Source organism: Chamaea fasciata, unplaced genomic scaffold, assembly GCF_029207755.1.
Source record: "Chamaea fasciata isolate MVZ Bird 193981 ecotype frontalis unplaced genomic scaffold, bChaFas1.0.hap1 SCAF_4, whole genome shotgun sequence".
Lineage (NCBI taxonomy): Eukaryota > Metazoa > Chordata > Aves > Passeriformes > Sylviidae > Chamaea > Chamaea fasciata.
Window position 1 is genome coordinate 37,206,417 of NW_027094089.1, and position 16,364 is coordinate 37,222,780.

At 36.9% G+C, this 16,364-nt stretch overlaps 1 protein-coding gene across 1 annotated transcript in view; it reads left to right on the forward strand.

Annotated features, from left to right (window-relative positions):
• Positions 1-325: 325 nt before the first annotated feature.
• TRPM6 (transient receptor potential cation channel subfamily M member 6) overlaps positions 326-16,364 on the forward strand; it is a 34,077-nt gene continuing 18,038 nt past the window's right edge. The window contains 12 exon segments of the mRNA XM_066182499.1: positions 326-511; positions 1,045-1,098; positions 3,383-3,523; positions 4,836-4,970; positions 6,040-6,320; positions 7,823-8,051; positions 8,633-8,806; positions 9,268-9,402; positions 10,515-10,643; positions 12,690-12,945; positions 13,883-14,053; positions 15,616-15,730. Coding sequence (XP_066038596.1) covers positions 398-511; positions 1,045-1,098; positions 3,383-3,523; positions 4,836-4,970; positions 6,040-6,320; positions 7,823-8,051; positions 8,633-8,806; positions 9,268-9,402; positions 10,515-10,643; positions 12,690-12,945; positions 13,883-14,053; positions 15,616-15,730 — 1,934 coding nt within the window. The 5' untranslated portion in view covers positions 326-397.

Genomic DNA, 16,364 nt, shown 5'->3' on the forward strand with positions numbered 1-16,364 from the left:
GAGACTTCTCTATGGTATTTTGAAATAGCTTTCATTATGCATCAAAAAAATTAAAAAAGCTTCCCTCTATGCACTGCATTACCATACTTTATCTTCTGAAGTAAATTAGAGAGTAGAGAATGTATTATCAGAGTATGGTTGTAAAGTTACATTTGTAGAAGTCTCTACGTATGTTGGGTTTGTGGAAACTGTTTTCCTCTCCCTCTATTGGCTTTTTACGCAGAAGTTTCCTCCAGCATATTTTTCTTTTGTATTTGCACTTGAAATATACATAGAGACAAGTCATTGTGGTGGAGAGATTACTAGCTCTAGGAATATTTTATTTATTTCCATAAGTAATTTTCTAATATTTTCCTTCAACTCTGTCCATTTGGAGGTTGGTGCCTTGGAACAGGCAATGCTGAATGCTTTAATCATGGATCGTGTGGATTTTGTTAAACTATTAATAGAATATGGAGTGAACATGCATCGTTTTCTTACCATACCTCATTTGGAAGAACTCTACAATACAGTGAGTATTTGAAATCCCTGTGTAACACTTCAGATATGAATGCCTGGAAACAATACTGTTTTGCTTAAGGGGTGTGATGATTTGCCCATGTTTTTATGAAGGATTTAAACAAAAAAAGAGGAAAATCAATGTGTTTGAGTATTTTTGATTGTAATGGGGGGGTTTGGGAATGGTGTACCAGGTTGTTATTTTTGATTCACTGTTATGAACTAGGTTGAGTACTCATTGGAAACAGATGAGAAATATGTTCAGATTTTAATCTAATATGTCATACGTGCTTACCTTGCTGAAAATTGTATGTTGTTTAGATCAAAGCTATATCAGCTTCTTTCTAAAATAAGTCAAGATTTAAGATAGTAGAGGTGTTGCAGACTGGTGTTGAAATATATTTTGTAAAGATTTGTGGGTAGAGTGGGGAGAGTTTGAATCACAGTAATTTATTCTGTAGATTTTTAAGGTTTTTTCTTATACTGTATTGATTTTCTAGTGTAGAGTGACATGTTTGTTTACTTTGTTTTCTATTCACACCACAGAAACAAGGACCATCAAATCTACTTTTACGCCATCTAGTTCGAGATGTGAAACAGGTAATAGACATAGGAAAGGCCGGGGACAGAAATGCTAGAATAATACTTCAGTGTCCACTGGCAAGCTGCTATTAGATAATACAGGGAAATCTTGGAAATAGAAGTGACAGCTTCATTACTACAGTCCTGTATCTGGTAAATTATTTCATCTTAATTCCACTGACCCCCTAAGCAATTAACCAATATACTACTGCTGAGGGTCCCAAGGGTCCTATACCTCAATTTCAAAGCTGAGCAGTTCGTCCAGATCAGACTCTCTCACATTACTAAATGGACATTTTTAAGTGATTGTACAAAAGACTTAGTGAATTAGTGCAGTAATTATGCTCATTGCTTTATGGTTTTCTATTTTCCTCCCAAAGTTAAAGAAGTCTTTCCTTGTTAGAGCAGTAATGAAAAGATACTGTGACGAAATAATATTTGGATGTCCTGCATTGCCTAGGAGAAGAGAAGGTGGCAGTAGATGAGTACTGTATGGAGCACTGGTTCCATTAGTGATTTAGTAGCAGCCTTGTTATTCAGATACATCGTTTATTCATTTCACAGTTCTGTTATCTGTTGTACCTCCCAGCACTGCTTAGCCAGGAAAGGGATGAGCTGTTCTTTACAGATCTGGATTTCAACACAAGAGATGCCTACATCTAAACCTAGAATAATTGGCTAATTCTTTCAGGGGTGTGATTGCTATGATAAAATGAAATGATAAGTCTCACTGTTTGCAGAGTTCTGTTGAATTCATGGTATCATTTTGTTACTGTGGGTGACCTTCACGCCAATGCCATTTATGATTCTTTACACAGGTGTAGAGTATCCTGGTCTCCATAACAAACTGTTTTCTGTGTTGTTCCATACTGATAAACATATTCCAGATCTAATTTATGTCATAAATCTGGAATAGCTATATGTTGAAAGGTCTAAATCTTGAAAAAACACTGAACTTTTCCAGGCTGAGAAAATTCTCTTCATCACTGAAGTGATTGTTGTGACCACTTCCCTAAAATCCGTATATATATTTGCCTTTATATATCTCAGTGCACTTTGGGATCTGGGAGAAGTGTGTGATCTAAAGAGTGTGTGATCTAAAGAGAAGCTTTTGGCACTTGATACACAGTAATGGAATTAATGTAAAAAATGTCTGAACAATTTCAAAACTTTCTTTGCCTTTGTGTGAGCTAAACTTGGGGTCGGCAAACAGGTCTAAATGCTGAAAAGCCTTTTACACCTGAGCTTCTTTCTGTAAGTTCACATAAGTTCTCTGTGCAGTTGGGAGTCTGATTAAATATGGTGATACTGTAGTTGGGACAGTCAGCAGAGTGATGTGACCATGAATTTCAGAATATTTTCTCTGTTACTGTGGCCAGCTTTGATGCTGCGGTGTTTGAATGAAGATACATTGCAGTTTGCTCTGATGACATAAAAGATAGGGATTTGTGCAGAGATAAGTGTCTATAAGCTTAGATAGTCAAAAATACTTTCCTAACTCCCAGTGACCTGGGGCTGGGTGGCTGTAGCTGACCGTACTGAGGCTTGCTACTGAAGTCTATTGAAAAAACACCCTCAGTCCAATGAAGAAAAAGACTTTTCACAGTCTAAAAGGCATACCCTGCTAGGAATACATGCATCTCTAATCCCATTTATATACAGGCCCATTTTTCACTTCCAAGAGTTGCAGTTCAAGGTTTTACTAATAATTTTTAAAATCTGCATAGAAGACAATCCATTCTTCAGAGAATTTGTCACAAACCTTGGGTCTTAAAAGGACAGTGGATGGGCAAAGGCGCTTTAAGCAGAAGAGTTGAGATACTCAGAAGGTAGAGCTAGTGCATGTACTGCTGTTTTCCTAATTGTCAAGATGGTCTTTAGCCTCAACAGGGTATTTCCAGTCTCCAGGAATTACTCTGCTTCAGCCTAAATACATGCTTCAGCTACTTCTTCAATTTTAGTTATTCAAAGTGCTTAATCATGCCATACTAGTTTTCTCTAGTTATGAGATTTTTGTCCGTACCTCTGCTGTTGGTGCTTGTCCTGAAGAACAGCTACCCTCACTGCTGGATGCAGCTGATCTTGTGAACATTGTAGAATATGCAATGTGGGTACAGTGAACTGCAGGCATTGTCTCCTCTTTTCTAGAAGAGTTCCGTATGTGCAATAAATGTGTACAGTTTCCTGACAGATACACCTTTCTCCATTTTTCCACATTTTCCCGTACAATAGGAGGGCTATGACAGGGTTGAATGTTGTATATAACAGCATCATAAAATGTTTGTGACATTTGGTGTTTTAGAATAGCCTTTCTTTGGATTACAAGATATCACTGATTGACATTGGACTAGTGATAGAGTACCTTCTTGGTGAAGCTTATCGGAGCAGCTACACAAGGAAGAATTTCCGAATTCTCTACAACAATCTCTACAGGAAACACAAGGTAGCTTCTTCCAAAACACTGGTCACCAAGAAAAGCCAAAATATGACACCTGAAAATAGCTCAGGTTGTCATCCTGGTTTGTCTGAAGAGCATAATTTAAATGTATACCGTGCTTGTCTGTTTGAGAACTGTGGAGAGGTTGCAAATAAAAGAGAAGAATCCCCAAGACTGTTGGTGGTTGTTAAATTATTTATTATTTCAGTAAATTTACCTTTTTGTCCAGTATCTAGGTTATGTTTTGTCTATCATCCATCAAAAAGGAATGACAAGATTGTGGCAACCACCATTTTCCCTTTTTTGAAATGGTTACATCTGTCCTTCTTGCAGCTTGAACCACCTCATGGAAATACTAAATTCCAGATGCCTTGAAGTAGACTTAGGGCATGTAAGCATTTTCCCTATGGGTTTCCCAAAATCAGTAACTTAAAAACAGCCTAAACTTCTCAATAAATTAGCTGAAAGTCATTCCCATTACTGCAGAAGGAGCAGATTTACTGCATAAGAATGATCTCCAGTTTTTGGAGTAGAATTGGACTTTTAAGTACTTCCATGTGTTGAAAAAAAACAACAAAACCCTCTAATCTCCATGAAATATTTCCATGACTAAGAGAAGAACTTCATAATGATCAGGGAAAATGAGAAGAAATAATGAAACCTATAACTTGAGGTGAATAGAACAAAACAGAGAGACAGAGCTTTCTGTGTGTCACTAGTTTTTAACAGAATGCTTAAAAAAGATGTGAGCAGTTCTAACACTTTTTGCTCTTTCCAAATGAAGTATGAGCTTAACAGGGATAGGTGAAACCACATAATAATGTAACTAGGAATTGTTGGGAAGAGCATTAGTGATACAGGTGTTAACATTCTTCCCTCTTCGCTAACACTGAACAAAATTTAGAGAGATGCTGGATGTGCCATCCTTCGGAGGAAATTATCAGCAAAAGGCTCAGAGAGTTCTTTCTTTTAAACAGCTTATGGCATATTTTATAAAGGTCAGCTCCCAGAGCTTCCAGACTGGGTGATTCCATCTGTTGCAACCCTGTTTGTTGCAATTTGTGGATGCTATGTGTGGAAAATCATTATTTTGAATTCAGAGACTCAGAAAGATTTATATTTGTTTCCTGAGATGTGAAACAGGCCATTTTTTTCCTTTATGGTATAAGCATCAGTGGTAGTTATGGTGATTTTTGATTCACTAGTTTTTGAATAACATCAGTTTCTATATGTACTACTGCAGTCAGCAAGTACCAGCAAACTCTATTTCTAATTTGCATTTCTCTCCTCATGTTTTATGGTTTGCCTTTGGATGTAGACAGTGGTCTCCAGCTTGCCTCAAAGCACGTCTCATTCCTTTCATCACAGTAATCAGATGGATAGTGGAATGGGATCCACTGAAAGTACTTTACATTCTCAGTTCTTCAGAACTGCACAGCCTTACAAATACAAGGTAATATTATTGCTTATTGTAGACTTTGCTTAGGAAATATCAGGCTGATAATAATTTTATTGACAAATTTTAGACATGTTGTTCAGGCTCTTAGTTTTTATAATTCTACTTAAATTGCAGTGGAAAAAATGCTTTACTGCTCACTGCTCATGAAGTACAAGTCTTGCAATTTTATTGGTGAAATCAATCTCAGACTTCATGATAGTTTTTAAACTTCCATCCTTTAATTGCTAAGGGCTTTAATTCACTGAAATGTAGTATCACCAAATTTCCAAGTATCAAGCATGTGTGAAAACTCTTCTGAATTTGGAAGAAATATGGGAGTTCTCTGATTTTACCAATGCTTTCTCATGATTGCTTATTGAAGTGCTAGAGTAAGACTGTTTAAAAGAGGTACATTCAGGGAAAGAATGATAGAAGGACAAAGATTGGCATTCATATCTATCTATCTATCTATCTATCTATCTATCTATCTATCTATCTATCTATCTATCTATCCAGCTCACAAAACATAAAGTAAATAAATTTAAATGGCTGTTGGAATTAGTCAGAGGCAAAATGAACCCATGATAGCACTGAAACTTCCTCACTTACATCAGTAAGTCTTTTTTCCTTTTCCTTTCACCAAAAAATACCCAGATATGAATGTATAGCAAGTTTACATTACAAGTGTAACAGACAGCAAAAATAATCTTTAAGTATCTAAGGTGTTTGTTTCAGTCTACTGTTTGCATTTTCTTCTATCATGGCACATATAAAAAAAGGAGCAAAGTATGGGGTATCATGGAGTTTGGAGAATGCCCAATACTATGGAAAGGGAAGTTATGAAAGGCAGGGATGCAGTGCAAAGTGTATTTTTCCTTTGTTATTGTTACCACCTACTTAGCATTGGTAATCTGAACATGGTCCTAGCTGTGGTTTATGACTTAAATGTATATAGCTATCAAATAGTTAGCTACATGCTATTCAGATTTGCATGCAGTTGTATTTTTATGAATCTGAAACTCAACCATTGATTGGGATTTTCTTTTTCTTTTTATTTATTTATTTTTTTAAAACAAATTTATAGGAAAGACCTAGCCCTTTCCCAAAGTATAAGAAGAAATCAAAAGAGGATATCAACTGTGCAGAGAATTATGAATCAACAGGCTTCAGCTACCCCTATAATGACCTCCTGGTCTGGGCAGTATTAATGAAAAGACAGAAGATGGCTATGTTCTTCTGGCAGCATGGAGAGGAAGCCATGGTCAAAGCTGTTGTTGCTTGTAAACTCTACAGAGCAATGGCACATGAAGCTAAACAGAGCAACATGGTGGATGACACCTCAGAAGAACTCAAGAAGTATTCAAAGTATGAGTTCTCCATTTCAGTTAAAGTTCTCTGGTGCTGGGAATAGTGAGATAACTGCCCTAATCTGCAAAGAGTTAGTAAAGTTAGTGATGCCATGGATAATGGAGTATAAAAGAAGTACTTTTGGATGCTCTCTATAGATACTATATAATGGATCTATGTACTGGTGTGTTGTGTGGTGGAGAGTTACAGGAAAGTTATTTCCTTATTACCTAGATGCATATTTGAAAATATAGGTGAGTAATGTATCGCTCATTATTTGCTGAATGGTCAGGTGGAAGGCTGAAATTTCCCTTGCAGTTTCTTTTCCAGTTCAATTTGTTAAAAAGCTATATGGCACATAGGTGTTGGACTGTTTAAATCTTTAAAAGGTAAACCAAAATCAGTGCTTAAATCCTGCTCTGTGTAAGACTAGGTGGAAATTCAAATGCCTGATTGAATGAAAAGGGAAGTAGACTAAGAATTTTCTTTGAGTTCGTGATTTCCATTTAGTGTTTTCTGGTAGTTTTTCTTGTTAGTTGTATACTTTCTGCTTTGTAAATTTCATGCTTAAGATTCAGGTGCAATAAAATGTACTTGGTTCTTTTGTATGCAGCTCCAAATCTTAATTTAAAGGAGGGTATGTACCTTCCTTTGAGAATCTTCTCTGCAGAGGTGTTTTAAAGTCAGTCCAAAAGAAGAGACTTTTGGAACTGGCTGCAATGCTTGCTCACAGGGGTGATGAATCTGTTGGTTGAAGCAAATACAAAGAACTTTGTAGGGTCCATTTGGATCACTGAGTGAGATTAACAACAACAAAAACAACAACAACAACAACAACAACAACTACAGCAAAGACAAAACAGGATGACCCTAAACAGTGTGATTAGGACTAAACAGTTAGGTTTCCTATTTTTTTATTTTAACTTTATATATAACTTTTTTATTTCTTCCTATCTAGTTAATTTTCTCACTACCTAAATTCCAAACTGAGTCACTCTGAATCACACTCAAATTGCCCATGCATGTCCCATATGTAAAAGTAATATATGAGAAATTAATTTATTGTTTAACTCTCAGTACAACCTCAGTGCTATAATATTTCCATGCATTTACATGCACATATACCATCTATAAGAATATATCAGAATATAGTTCAGGCATTTAGAGCATGGTGCTAAAAATGTCATGATTGTGGGTCTGACCACTGTATGAACCATTCACTTAAGAACTGGACTTGATAATCCTTATGGGTCCCTTTCTGCGATTTCTGATACTAGATTTGGTTTTGGCAAATAAATAATGAAAATGGTGTTGTAAAAGATTGTTTTACAATCAATTTACCCAAATTGTTTTTCACTGGGTATACTGATAAAGCAAGGAGAAAAATGGGAGAAGGCATGATATTGACATTGATAGCCCAACTTTAGTTGCCAGTGTATTCGCAGCAACCTCTTCTCAGCAGTAACTCTAAGTTTGGACTGATCCCTGTTACATTGACTGTTAATTCCTTTCTGCTTTAGGGAATTTGGGCAGCTTGCCTTAGATGTGCTGGACAAAGCATTCAAACAAAATGAGCAGATGGCCATGAAGTTGCTGACCTATGAACTGAAAAACTGGAGCAAGTCAACTTGCTTGAAGCTGGCAGTGTCTGTGGGGCTGCGGTCCTTTGTGTCCCACACATGCACACAGATGCTGCTCACAGACATGTGGATGGGATGCCTAAAGATGAGGAAGAACTCCTGGTTTAAGGTAACATTAGTCTGTTTTTTTTCAGAGCATTTTGGCGCTCTTTAGATGCTTAATGTATAGGTTTTTTGACTATGAACATGTCTAACGCAGCTTCAGACAGCACTGCTTAGGCATTTGTTGGAATGTGAACATCTGGGAAACAAAAAGCAGGGGAGGGAGGGAAATAAATACTTGCTTCTGTTTTATTTCTTTGCAAAAGCATGAGTGGGACGACATTAGGAAGAAGGATATTTTTGTTGCTCTTCCCTTTCTCTCAGCACTTTTCAGTCCTTCCTCGCCTGCTCTTGATTCCCTACACTGCCCGTTCCCTGGCAGACCTGCTGGTGGGAAGGATTCTCTCCAGACCCAGGAAACAGTATTGAAAGCATCCCCAGATACCATGACTCTCTTCAAAGCCACAAATCAGCCAAGAGCAACACAAATCTTCAGAGCCTGTCAGACTGTGATACAGATTCCCAGCACCAGTGACTCCTTCCCCAGCCAGTGGAATTTCACTGGGTCTGTGCTGGCACCAGGCCTGGCTGACTGTGGCCTCAGGTTTATGCTATCACTGCTTAATTAATTTTGTCTCTTTCTTTTAGGTCATTATGAGTATTCTCCTGCCTCCCACCATCCTGATGCTGGAGTTTAAAAGCAAGGCAGAAATGTCTCATGTGCCTCAGCCTCAAGACTGCCACCAGTTATGGTACCACGGGGAAGAGGGCCCAGTCAGCTCTAAAGACACTTTGGTTAGTCTGTGAGGATCAGTCATTTGTGTACCAGGGTCTGTTTGTTTACCAGTGTCATTCTGAGGAATGAACTGACCGTAATGAGAAAGTCCTTGCCAACCTCACACATCCTGCTAGTGCAGGAAGGGAGCAGCCTTACCTGATGCAGCTAAGAAAAGTGCTCACACACATTCTGCTTAATGTTAACTTTTGATTTTATCTATTAGTCTTTAGCAAAAGTCCAGGCTACTGATTTTCCTTAAATAATCTTATACAAAATACTATAAAAAATATACAGATAGTATAGCTGTGCCTTATAGGGCATCTTTCACTCAGTGTATATTGATTATTGCAAATAAGATGGTTGTAAGCAGACAAAACCAAGCTAGAGTAATGGTGTATTCAGAACAAAGTTTGGACATTTGTGTCTGTCTTCCCTCTGAAACAAATCTACCTTTACAATTATAGACAATTGCTTCTTATTTTAAAAATACTGTTTTCTTTTAAAGAAGGTTTATGATGTGGAAAAGGCTGTTCAGAAGTCTGATAAAAGCCAAGTAGATGGTAAACAAAGAAACCTGCCTGGAACTAGAAAAATCTATGAGTTCTACAATGCACCAATCGTCAAGTTCTGGTTTCACACGGTTAGTCATCATTCTAGAACTTTGACAAACCCCTCCCTTGATCCTTCAAACTCCACTTATTCCTGCTTTTACTTTTCCTAGCATGGATTTACAGTCACCTAGTTGTGCGTGTAGATGGGAAGCTGTTTGAATGTTTCTCTGACAATTAAGTGTAAAGTTTATCTGCTAAAATCATGCAACTGAACGGAAAACAAACAAACAAACAAACAAAACACCAACAAACCCAAACTCCAAACCCCAGAAAAACAATTATAAGGAACTAAAGAAAAACTTCAGCACAGATCTTGATAGAAGTCAGTTGCAAAGGTTGAGATAGATTTAATGGTGGCCTTTCGTACTTTTAATACTTCACTGATATTCATGTTCCTTTTTTTAAGAACTGTCTCTGGACAAGTGAATATTTATCTATGGGAGATTGTTTGCTATAGGAAATGTGCATTTCTTAAATCAGTTTTAATAACCCTGTGCCAGTAGAGCTTAGGGTGTTTAAATCAGACTGTTAAGTCACCATGCACACAAACTCTGTTTAAGTGGTTTATAGGTTGTAATCTATTATGTTAGAAATATTTATGGCATGCTCTTGTACATCTAAAATATGTGTTTTCCACCTGATATCGTTCTAGTGTTTTGGAAGGCACTAATTAATCAGCAATGACTCATAAAACGTTGGGAATTGATACTTGTCCCTAGAGAAGGTTGGGATAAAAGTGTAAGACTGACCTTGCATTCAAGGAATGCTGTGCAAGTCACAGAACAGAATCACAGAATTGTTGGTGTTGGAAGGGACCTCTGGAGACCATCTAGTTCAACATCAAAGATAAAATAGTCTGTCTCTTTTTTTTTTTCTGGGGATGAATATGCACTGCAATTTTCTGCTCCTACCTATTTTTCAGTTCTAAAGTACCAATTTCTGATGATGTTTAAGGACATTCCCATAAAAACAAAGCAAAATAAAACAAAACTTTGGAGAACTGGAATAAAGATTCTGGGCTCAAAAGTGTTCCAGTGTCCCAGTAATTTGAGTACCTACAGTGAGGCAAATCGGCTGTTATGTTTGCAGAGATTTGTTTGAGACTTTTGTGTGTCTGGATTAAACACCATGTGTTTTGCAGATGTCATACTTAGCATTCCTCATGCTCTTTACTTACATCGTGTTGGTGAAGATGGAACCAAGACCAAGTGTGCAAGAGTGGCTTGTTATCATTTATATTTTCACTACTGCTATTGAAAAAGTCAGGGAGGTAAGTTTTTCCATTCACACTTCTCATCTTTATTATAAACCAGGGAATAACTCTCTGAAGAATGCTAAATACTGCATTACTTTTATAGAGAATTATATGGGGAATGTATTTATTAGAAGTCTTTTATTAGAAGACCAGCTCTTGGGCTGTGAAAATTCATCATAAAGTTTGGCCTTAATTCCCTACTTTTCTGTGTGGAGCTGGTAGGCAATGAGTAGCTGACTGCTGAACTGAGATTTGGAACCTTGATGTAGGCACCTGGCCCTTAATTTTCTTGAGTGGACCATTGGACTTCTAGTAATAAGATTTCTCTTTAAATATTTAATCTGAGTGAGAACTTGCTATGGATTAATAGAGATTTTGCACAGAACAATCTATGGCTCTCCCTCAAGTCCAGCCTTCCATAAATGCACTTGTATAAAAAGTCACAAAAATCAACTTTTAATGCTGGATTTATTGAGGGAAAAAAAAAAGAAGAAGAAGAAGAAGAAGATATTCCCATCAAAATTATCACAATTAGACCCAAGCTTCTGAACACCACTTGACATCCAAACCTGGGTTTGGGGACAAATGCAGCTATATATTTCCTCAATTATTGTCGTATCTGCTCTGACATGCTTTCACAGTAGAATCAGCGCATAGTAAATAATAGTAATCTGAATCATCTTTTGTATGACTTTTGAAATGCTGTACCTTCAGAGTATTAAAGCTAGTCACAAAAAGCCAGCCACAGTTCTGAGCAAAAGATGCTGCAAATACAGATCACTCAGAAGATTGTGAAATCAGTATGAGAGAGGTGAAGAATTTCAAGGCACAGTAAAAATATTGGGAATATATCAAAGCTTGGATGGACTTGCAAGCTCTGTGTCAGTATGAGATAGCACTGAAAAAAATCTAAACTGGGATTTCCTAACTGAGAAAAAATGTTGAATGTAGAATAGACACTTTTGAGATCACTGTTACACTCTTGCACCATCTTGATGGTGGGACAGAAGAAACAACAGCTCTGCTTTCTAGCATCACTTTGAAATTGGTGTCTTTATTTGATTGTCCTCATCCATGTTCTAGTTCTGGTCTGTTGGCAAAGACTTTGTAGGACACTCTGTTTTAGCCATGTGGTTGCTTAACTGCTGAGGGCCTTTATATATATAACTGCAAACCTCTGTTTCTCTAGATTGTATCAAATAATTGTTAAAGCCTTAGGCCCTAGCAACTAGTTACCCATGTGAGTTAGTCTAGATCACTTGTTTACATTAATGTGTTCATATGCATAAATTCTTGCAAGATCAGGGCATAACATTTCAAAATCTCTCCTTTGCTTGGTACTTATCACTGTGATCTCACATAGCGCTGCATAATTGGCCTCACTTGTGGCAGTGTGCAAATGTTTTATTTGCCTCCACCCAAGGATTCCACTTCACATGCTTGCTCAGTTAAGCTTAAAAATCCCTTTGGGGCACCTTACTGTTCAAGGAGTGAGCATTTCATTCTTTACCTTGCTAGTTGCCACCACTCCTTTTTTTTTTTTTTTTTACGTGTCCTTGGCAGAATACAAGGATCTTTCTTTATATTTTTGGTCTGAAATAAAGGACATTAGTTATTTTCCCAGTGGCAAGGTTAGGCTGGTACTTTCCATGACTTAGGAGTTAATGAAAAGGCCGTCGCAGGTCATGACCATCCCTTTAGAAAATGCTTGTTAATTTCTAATACTTGTGCATAACAGTTCTTTAGTGGCTGCTCTCTTCAGCTGAGGTATGTGCCTTTTAGTGAATGGATTCAGGTTCAGGATCCATTTTTTCTTCAGGAAGAGCTATCCCATTTGGTGTGGCACACTTGAGCCATATGACACTATAGATTAAGTAAAAACCTCAGTTTATGGTGAGTGGCAGTATGCCGTAAATGGGTCTAAGACAAAAGAAAAAAAGGTATAAGGGGGGAAATGATGCATTCCCAAATACCATGACATAATTCAGACAGAAAAGGTTAAATAATGTGTATGTGATTTTAATGGCATTTTATGGTGTTTTCTTCCCTTTCTCTACCTAGGTATTTATCTCAGAACCTGGAAAATTCCGCCAAAAGGTGAAGGTGTGGTTTTATGAATACTGGAATTTTACTGATTCTGTAGCTATCATCATATTTATGATTGGTTTTGGTTTGCGCTGGTCCACCCCTCCTGTGCAAACTGCAGGGAGACTCCTTTACTGCTTGGATATTATATTTTGGTATACTCGGCTCCTTGATCTTTTTGCTGTGAATCAGCATTCTGGCCCATACCTGACAATGATTGGGAAAATGGTAAGTACTGTGGTTTGGAGCAATATTTCTGTAGTTAAGGCATCTGCCTTAAGGCATATGTAAAGCTCAGAAGTGAGAGAATAGGAGAAGTCATCTAATAATTCACAGTGAATGTATTACATTAAAATACCATGGTATTTTTCCTGTTTGTGAGTTGGTCATAATCAGATTATACTTTTCTTTAGTTTACTAATTACATGAATTTATTCACAAAAGCCATTTTTACTTCATTCCTTAGAGAAGGGTTGCTTTTGAGTTAGTTTGCCGATTTAGCTTGGTAACAGGAGAAAGAAAAGTCACTGTCTCTTGGAGATGGGCTCACTGTGACTGATTATTCCCCTAACTCTTGAAAACTGTTTCATTATTATTTTACTTTTTGATTCATAAAATTATATCCCAGTTTATCTGGCAAAATTTCTGTGAAATCAAAGTGGTTTTTATTTCTCTTTTGCTGTAAGGACTGCTGCTGAACTACTGTCTTGTCTTGGGGGACATATGAAGATTCCTACTGTAATTTGCCTTGGTTACTGAGAACTCTCTTCTTAATACCTTTATATTCCATCTGTCAAGGAAATTGTTTAGGAGGAAAAATAATTTTCACTGCTGTTCCTTGCTCTCAGTTTGAAAGGAGTGCCACTGAGCAAAATCACCATTGTGAGGTCTCTGCATTTTTTATGTCTTCCTTCTCAGAGGGACATGTGAAGCAAGTAGGACTTGTGGTTTATTTAGTCTAGGATGATTTTAACATACATAAAATGCTCTTGTAGCCCAGGTTATAGAAATAAAATATTTTTATTTCCACCAGCATATTAGATTTTTACCCCTGTTTTTACACTCTGATTTGTAAAAAACAGCGATTGATACTCTTCCCTAAAATGAATCTCTTTTACATATAATTATAACATAACAAATTCTTTTACACAAATGTGTCTTTCAGACAGGAAACATGTTCTATATTGTGATCATGATGGCCATAGTCCTGCTGAGTTTTGGGGTGTCACGAAAGGCAATTCTTTCACCAGAGGAGCCTCCTTCTTGGACACTGGCACGAGATATTGTATTTCAGCCCTACTGGATGATGTTTGGTGAGGTCTATGCTGGAGAAATAGATGGTAGGTAATCTTCAAAATATAGCTCAAGAGTTTAAATTAAATATGTGATATGTGCAGAAGCATGTCTACGTTGGTCTCTTGAGTTTTGGCTACTTACTGAGTCTGTTCTTTCTTAAATAATTCTGATTCCAGTATATGTATGTCCGTAATGAGTAATAATGCATGAATGAAGTTGCAAATATGAGTTTCTTTGTTAAAAAAAAAAAAAATTAAACTCTAAATCCTTGAAATCTAGTGTTTCAAATTAAATATACTGCAAATATCAGGACAAAGCACATAGGAACTAATACTGAGCTACTTCCTGGTCAGGGAATCTGCCAATGAAACAAATTTCCTGTTAAGTGAATTCAAAGCTGCTGATCTCTTGGAGAAAAGACTATAGAGCTGCCTTTAAGGAGGAAAGAATAAAGGAGGAAAAGAAAGGGAAAAATAACTTACCTGGCAGCATTCTTAAACAGATAAACCACGTGCATGTAGGAGAATTAGAACCAATCAATGTAAATAGGAAAAATCGTGTATTTGGGTTATGGCTTTGACCTTGTTTCAGTAAGAGAGAGGAGCCAGGCAGTCCAGAGGTATTTTAGCAATATAGATGTAAGGCACTCTCATGTTACTGACTAAAGGTATAAGTAAAACAGTACCTAAAAGAGAAAAGCTGGTATGCAAATAGAAATATATATTTAAGGTACACAGTTCAGCATAGACCAAATTCATTAAAATACCATGTTGCATCTATTATTACTGCTGAAACAGTCACATGTGTTTTGGTTATATAAAACAAAATTCTCTTAATGAAAGCACACTGTTAAGTTTGCCAGTTTAATCCATTTAATCACTTAATAATTCTAAACCTTTAGAAATTTGACACTTTCTAAATAAAGCTATGATTTCTCTAGTGATTCTTTATCCTGCAGAATATGTCCTGCGTTTAGGGCTTCTGCTTTATAAATATGTTTCCAAGTTTACTCAAAAGAGGTAAATTTGTTTAGAAATTAAAAAGATTGGAAAGTATTTATTTTGACAATCTAAAAACATCAAAAAGGATCCCCTAATTTCCACTATTTGTTGCTTTATGTCACAAATGTTCATAGCCAAATATATCCTTTTGCACATGAGTTAATGTCCTTTTAAATTGTGAAGCTCTATACTCCAGTACTGATAAAGCATCTTTTGAGCTGCATCCTTTTCACAGCAGAGTCTGTGGTGTATCTGCATTAAGGATCAAAGATCTGGATTTCAGCTTACTTGGGTAAAAGCCATCCCCCAAATACATTTCAGCTGCATCATGCTTTCCCTTAACAAAAAGTGGAATGACTGGCATAAGAGCTGGTATATATGAAGTGGTGTCTATATCTTCTTAATGATGGTGGTAGTAGCACAAAGAGGTCTCAGTTCTCCTTTAGGTGGAGGCTGACCTTTAATTTGGAAATTTAGTGATGTATCTCTGTGAAATTAGTGAAGACTATTCTGTTTCTTGCTGGGAAAAATGAGAAGCACAAGCCATTGCTGTGCTCTGCTCTGGTATCTGTGCTACCCATGTTCTGTATGTCCTTTATTTCCAGTTTGTGAAACCGATGATGACTGTCCTCCTGGCTCCTTTCTCACACCGTTCCTGCAAGCTGTCTATCTCTTTGTGCAGTACATCATCATGGTCAACTTGCTCATTGCATTCTTTAAGTAGGTACCTTGGTATATTTCTGCAAAAACAGCTAAGGTATGTTCTGCCAGCACTTCCTAAAAGCTTTTCACCAAAAATGCCCCAGCAAGGTCATGCTGATGCTAGTGGTTGTACCACATCTGCCATGAGTGTAAGTCAAATAAAGGAAAGAATGGTGCTAGCCAAATGCGGTGCAAAGAAAAGGACAGGGAGAAGACAGCTAAAATCTTTTGCCACTTAAAAAGGATCTGACTCTGTGAGAGCAGACAATTGCAGTTGGCAAAAAACCCAACATTAATTAATCTCTGAAGTAATTTTCCCTTCCTGAAAGTTATATTTGTTGTGCTAAGAGCCTATATAACATTCATCATTGGGTAGGCCAAGTGTTAAATGGGCAGAAAAGTGGAAGGTGTTCAAGCAAAGAGGACAGTGATTGTAGGAGTATGCTTTTCCTTTGGGAAATTATTTGAGAATTCTTACTTACTTGATGCAATCTCATATGTTCTAGACTCAAATCTAACTGTAGTGTTTCCAACAATTTACCTTTTAATGTGTGCTACCATAACAGAAAGGGTCTTTATAGTAGTTCTAGAGTAATTCATAGTAATCATATAGTAATTTATCAGTGTCTTTATAGTAATTGTAACTCTTTGT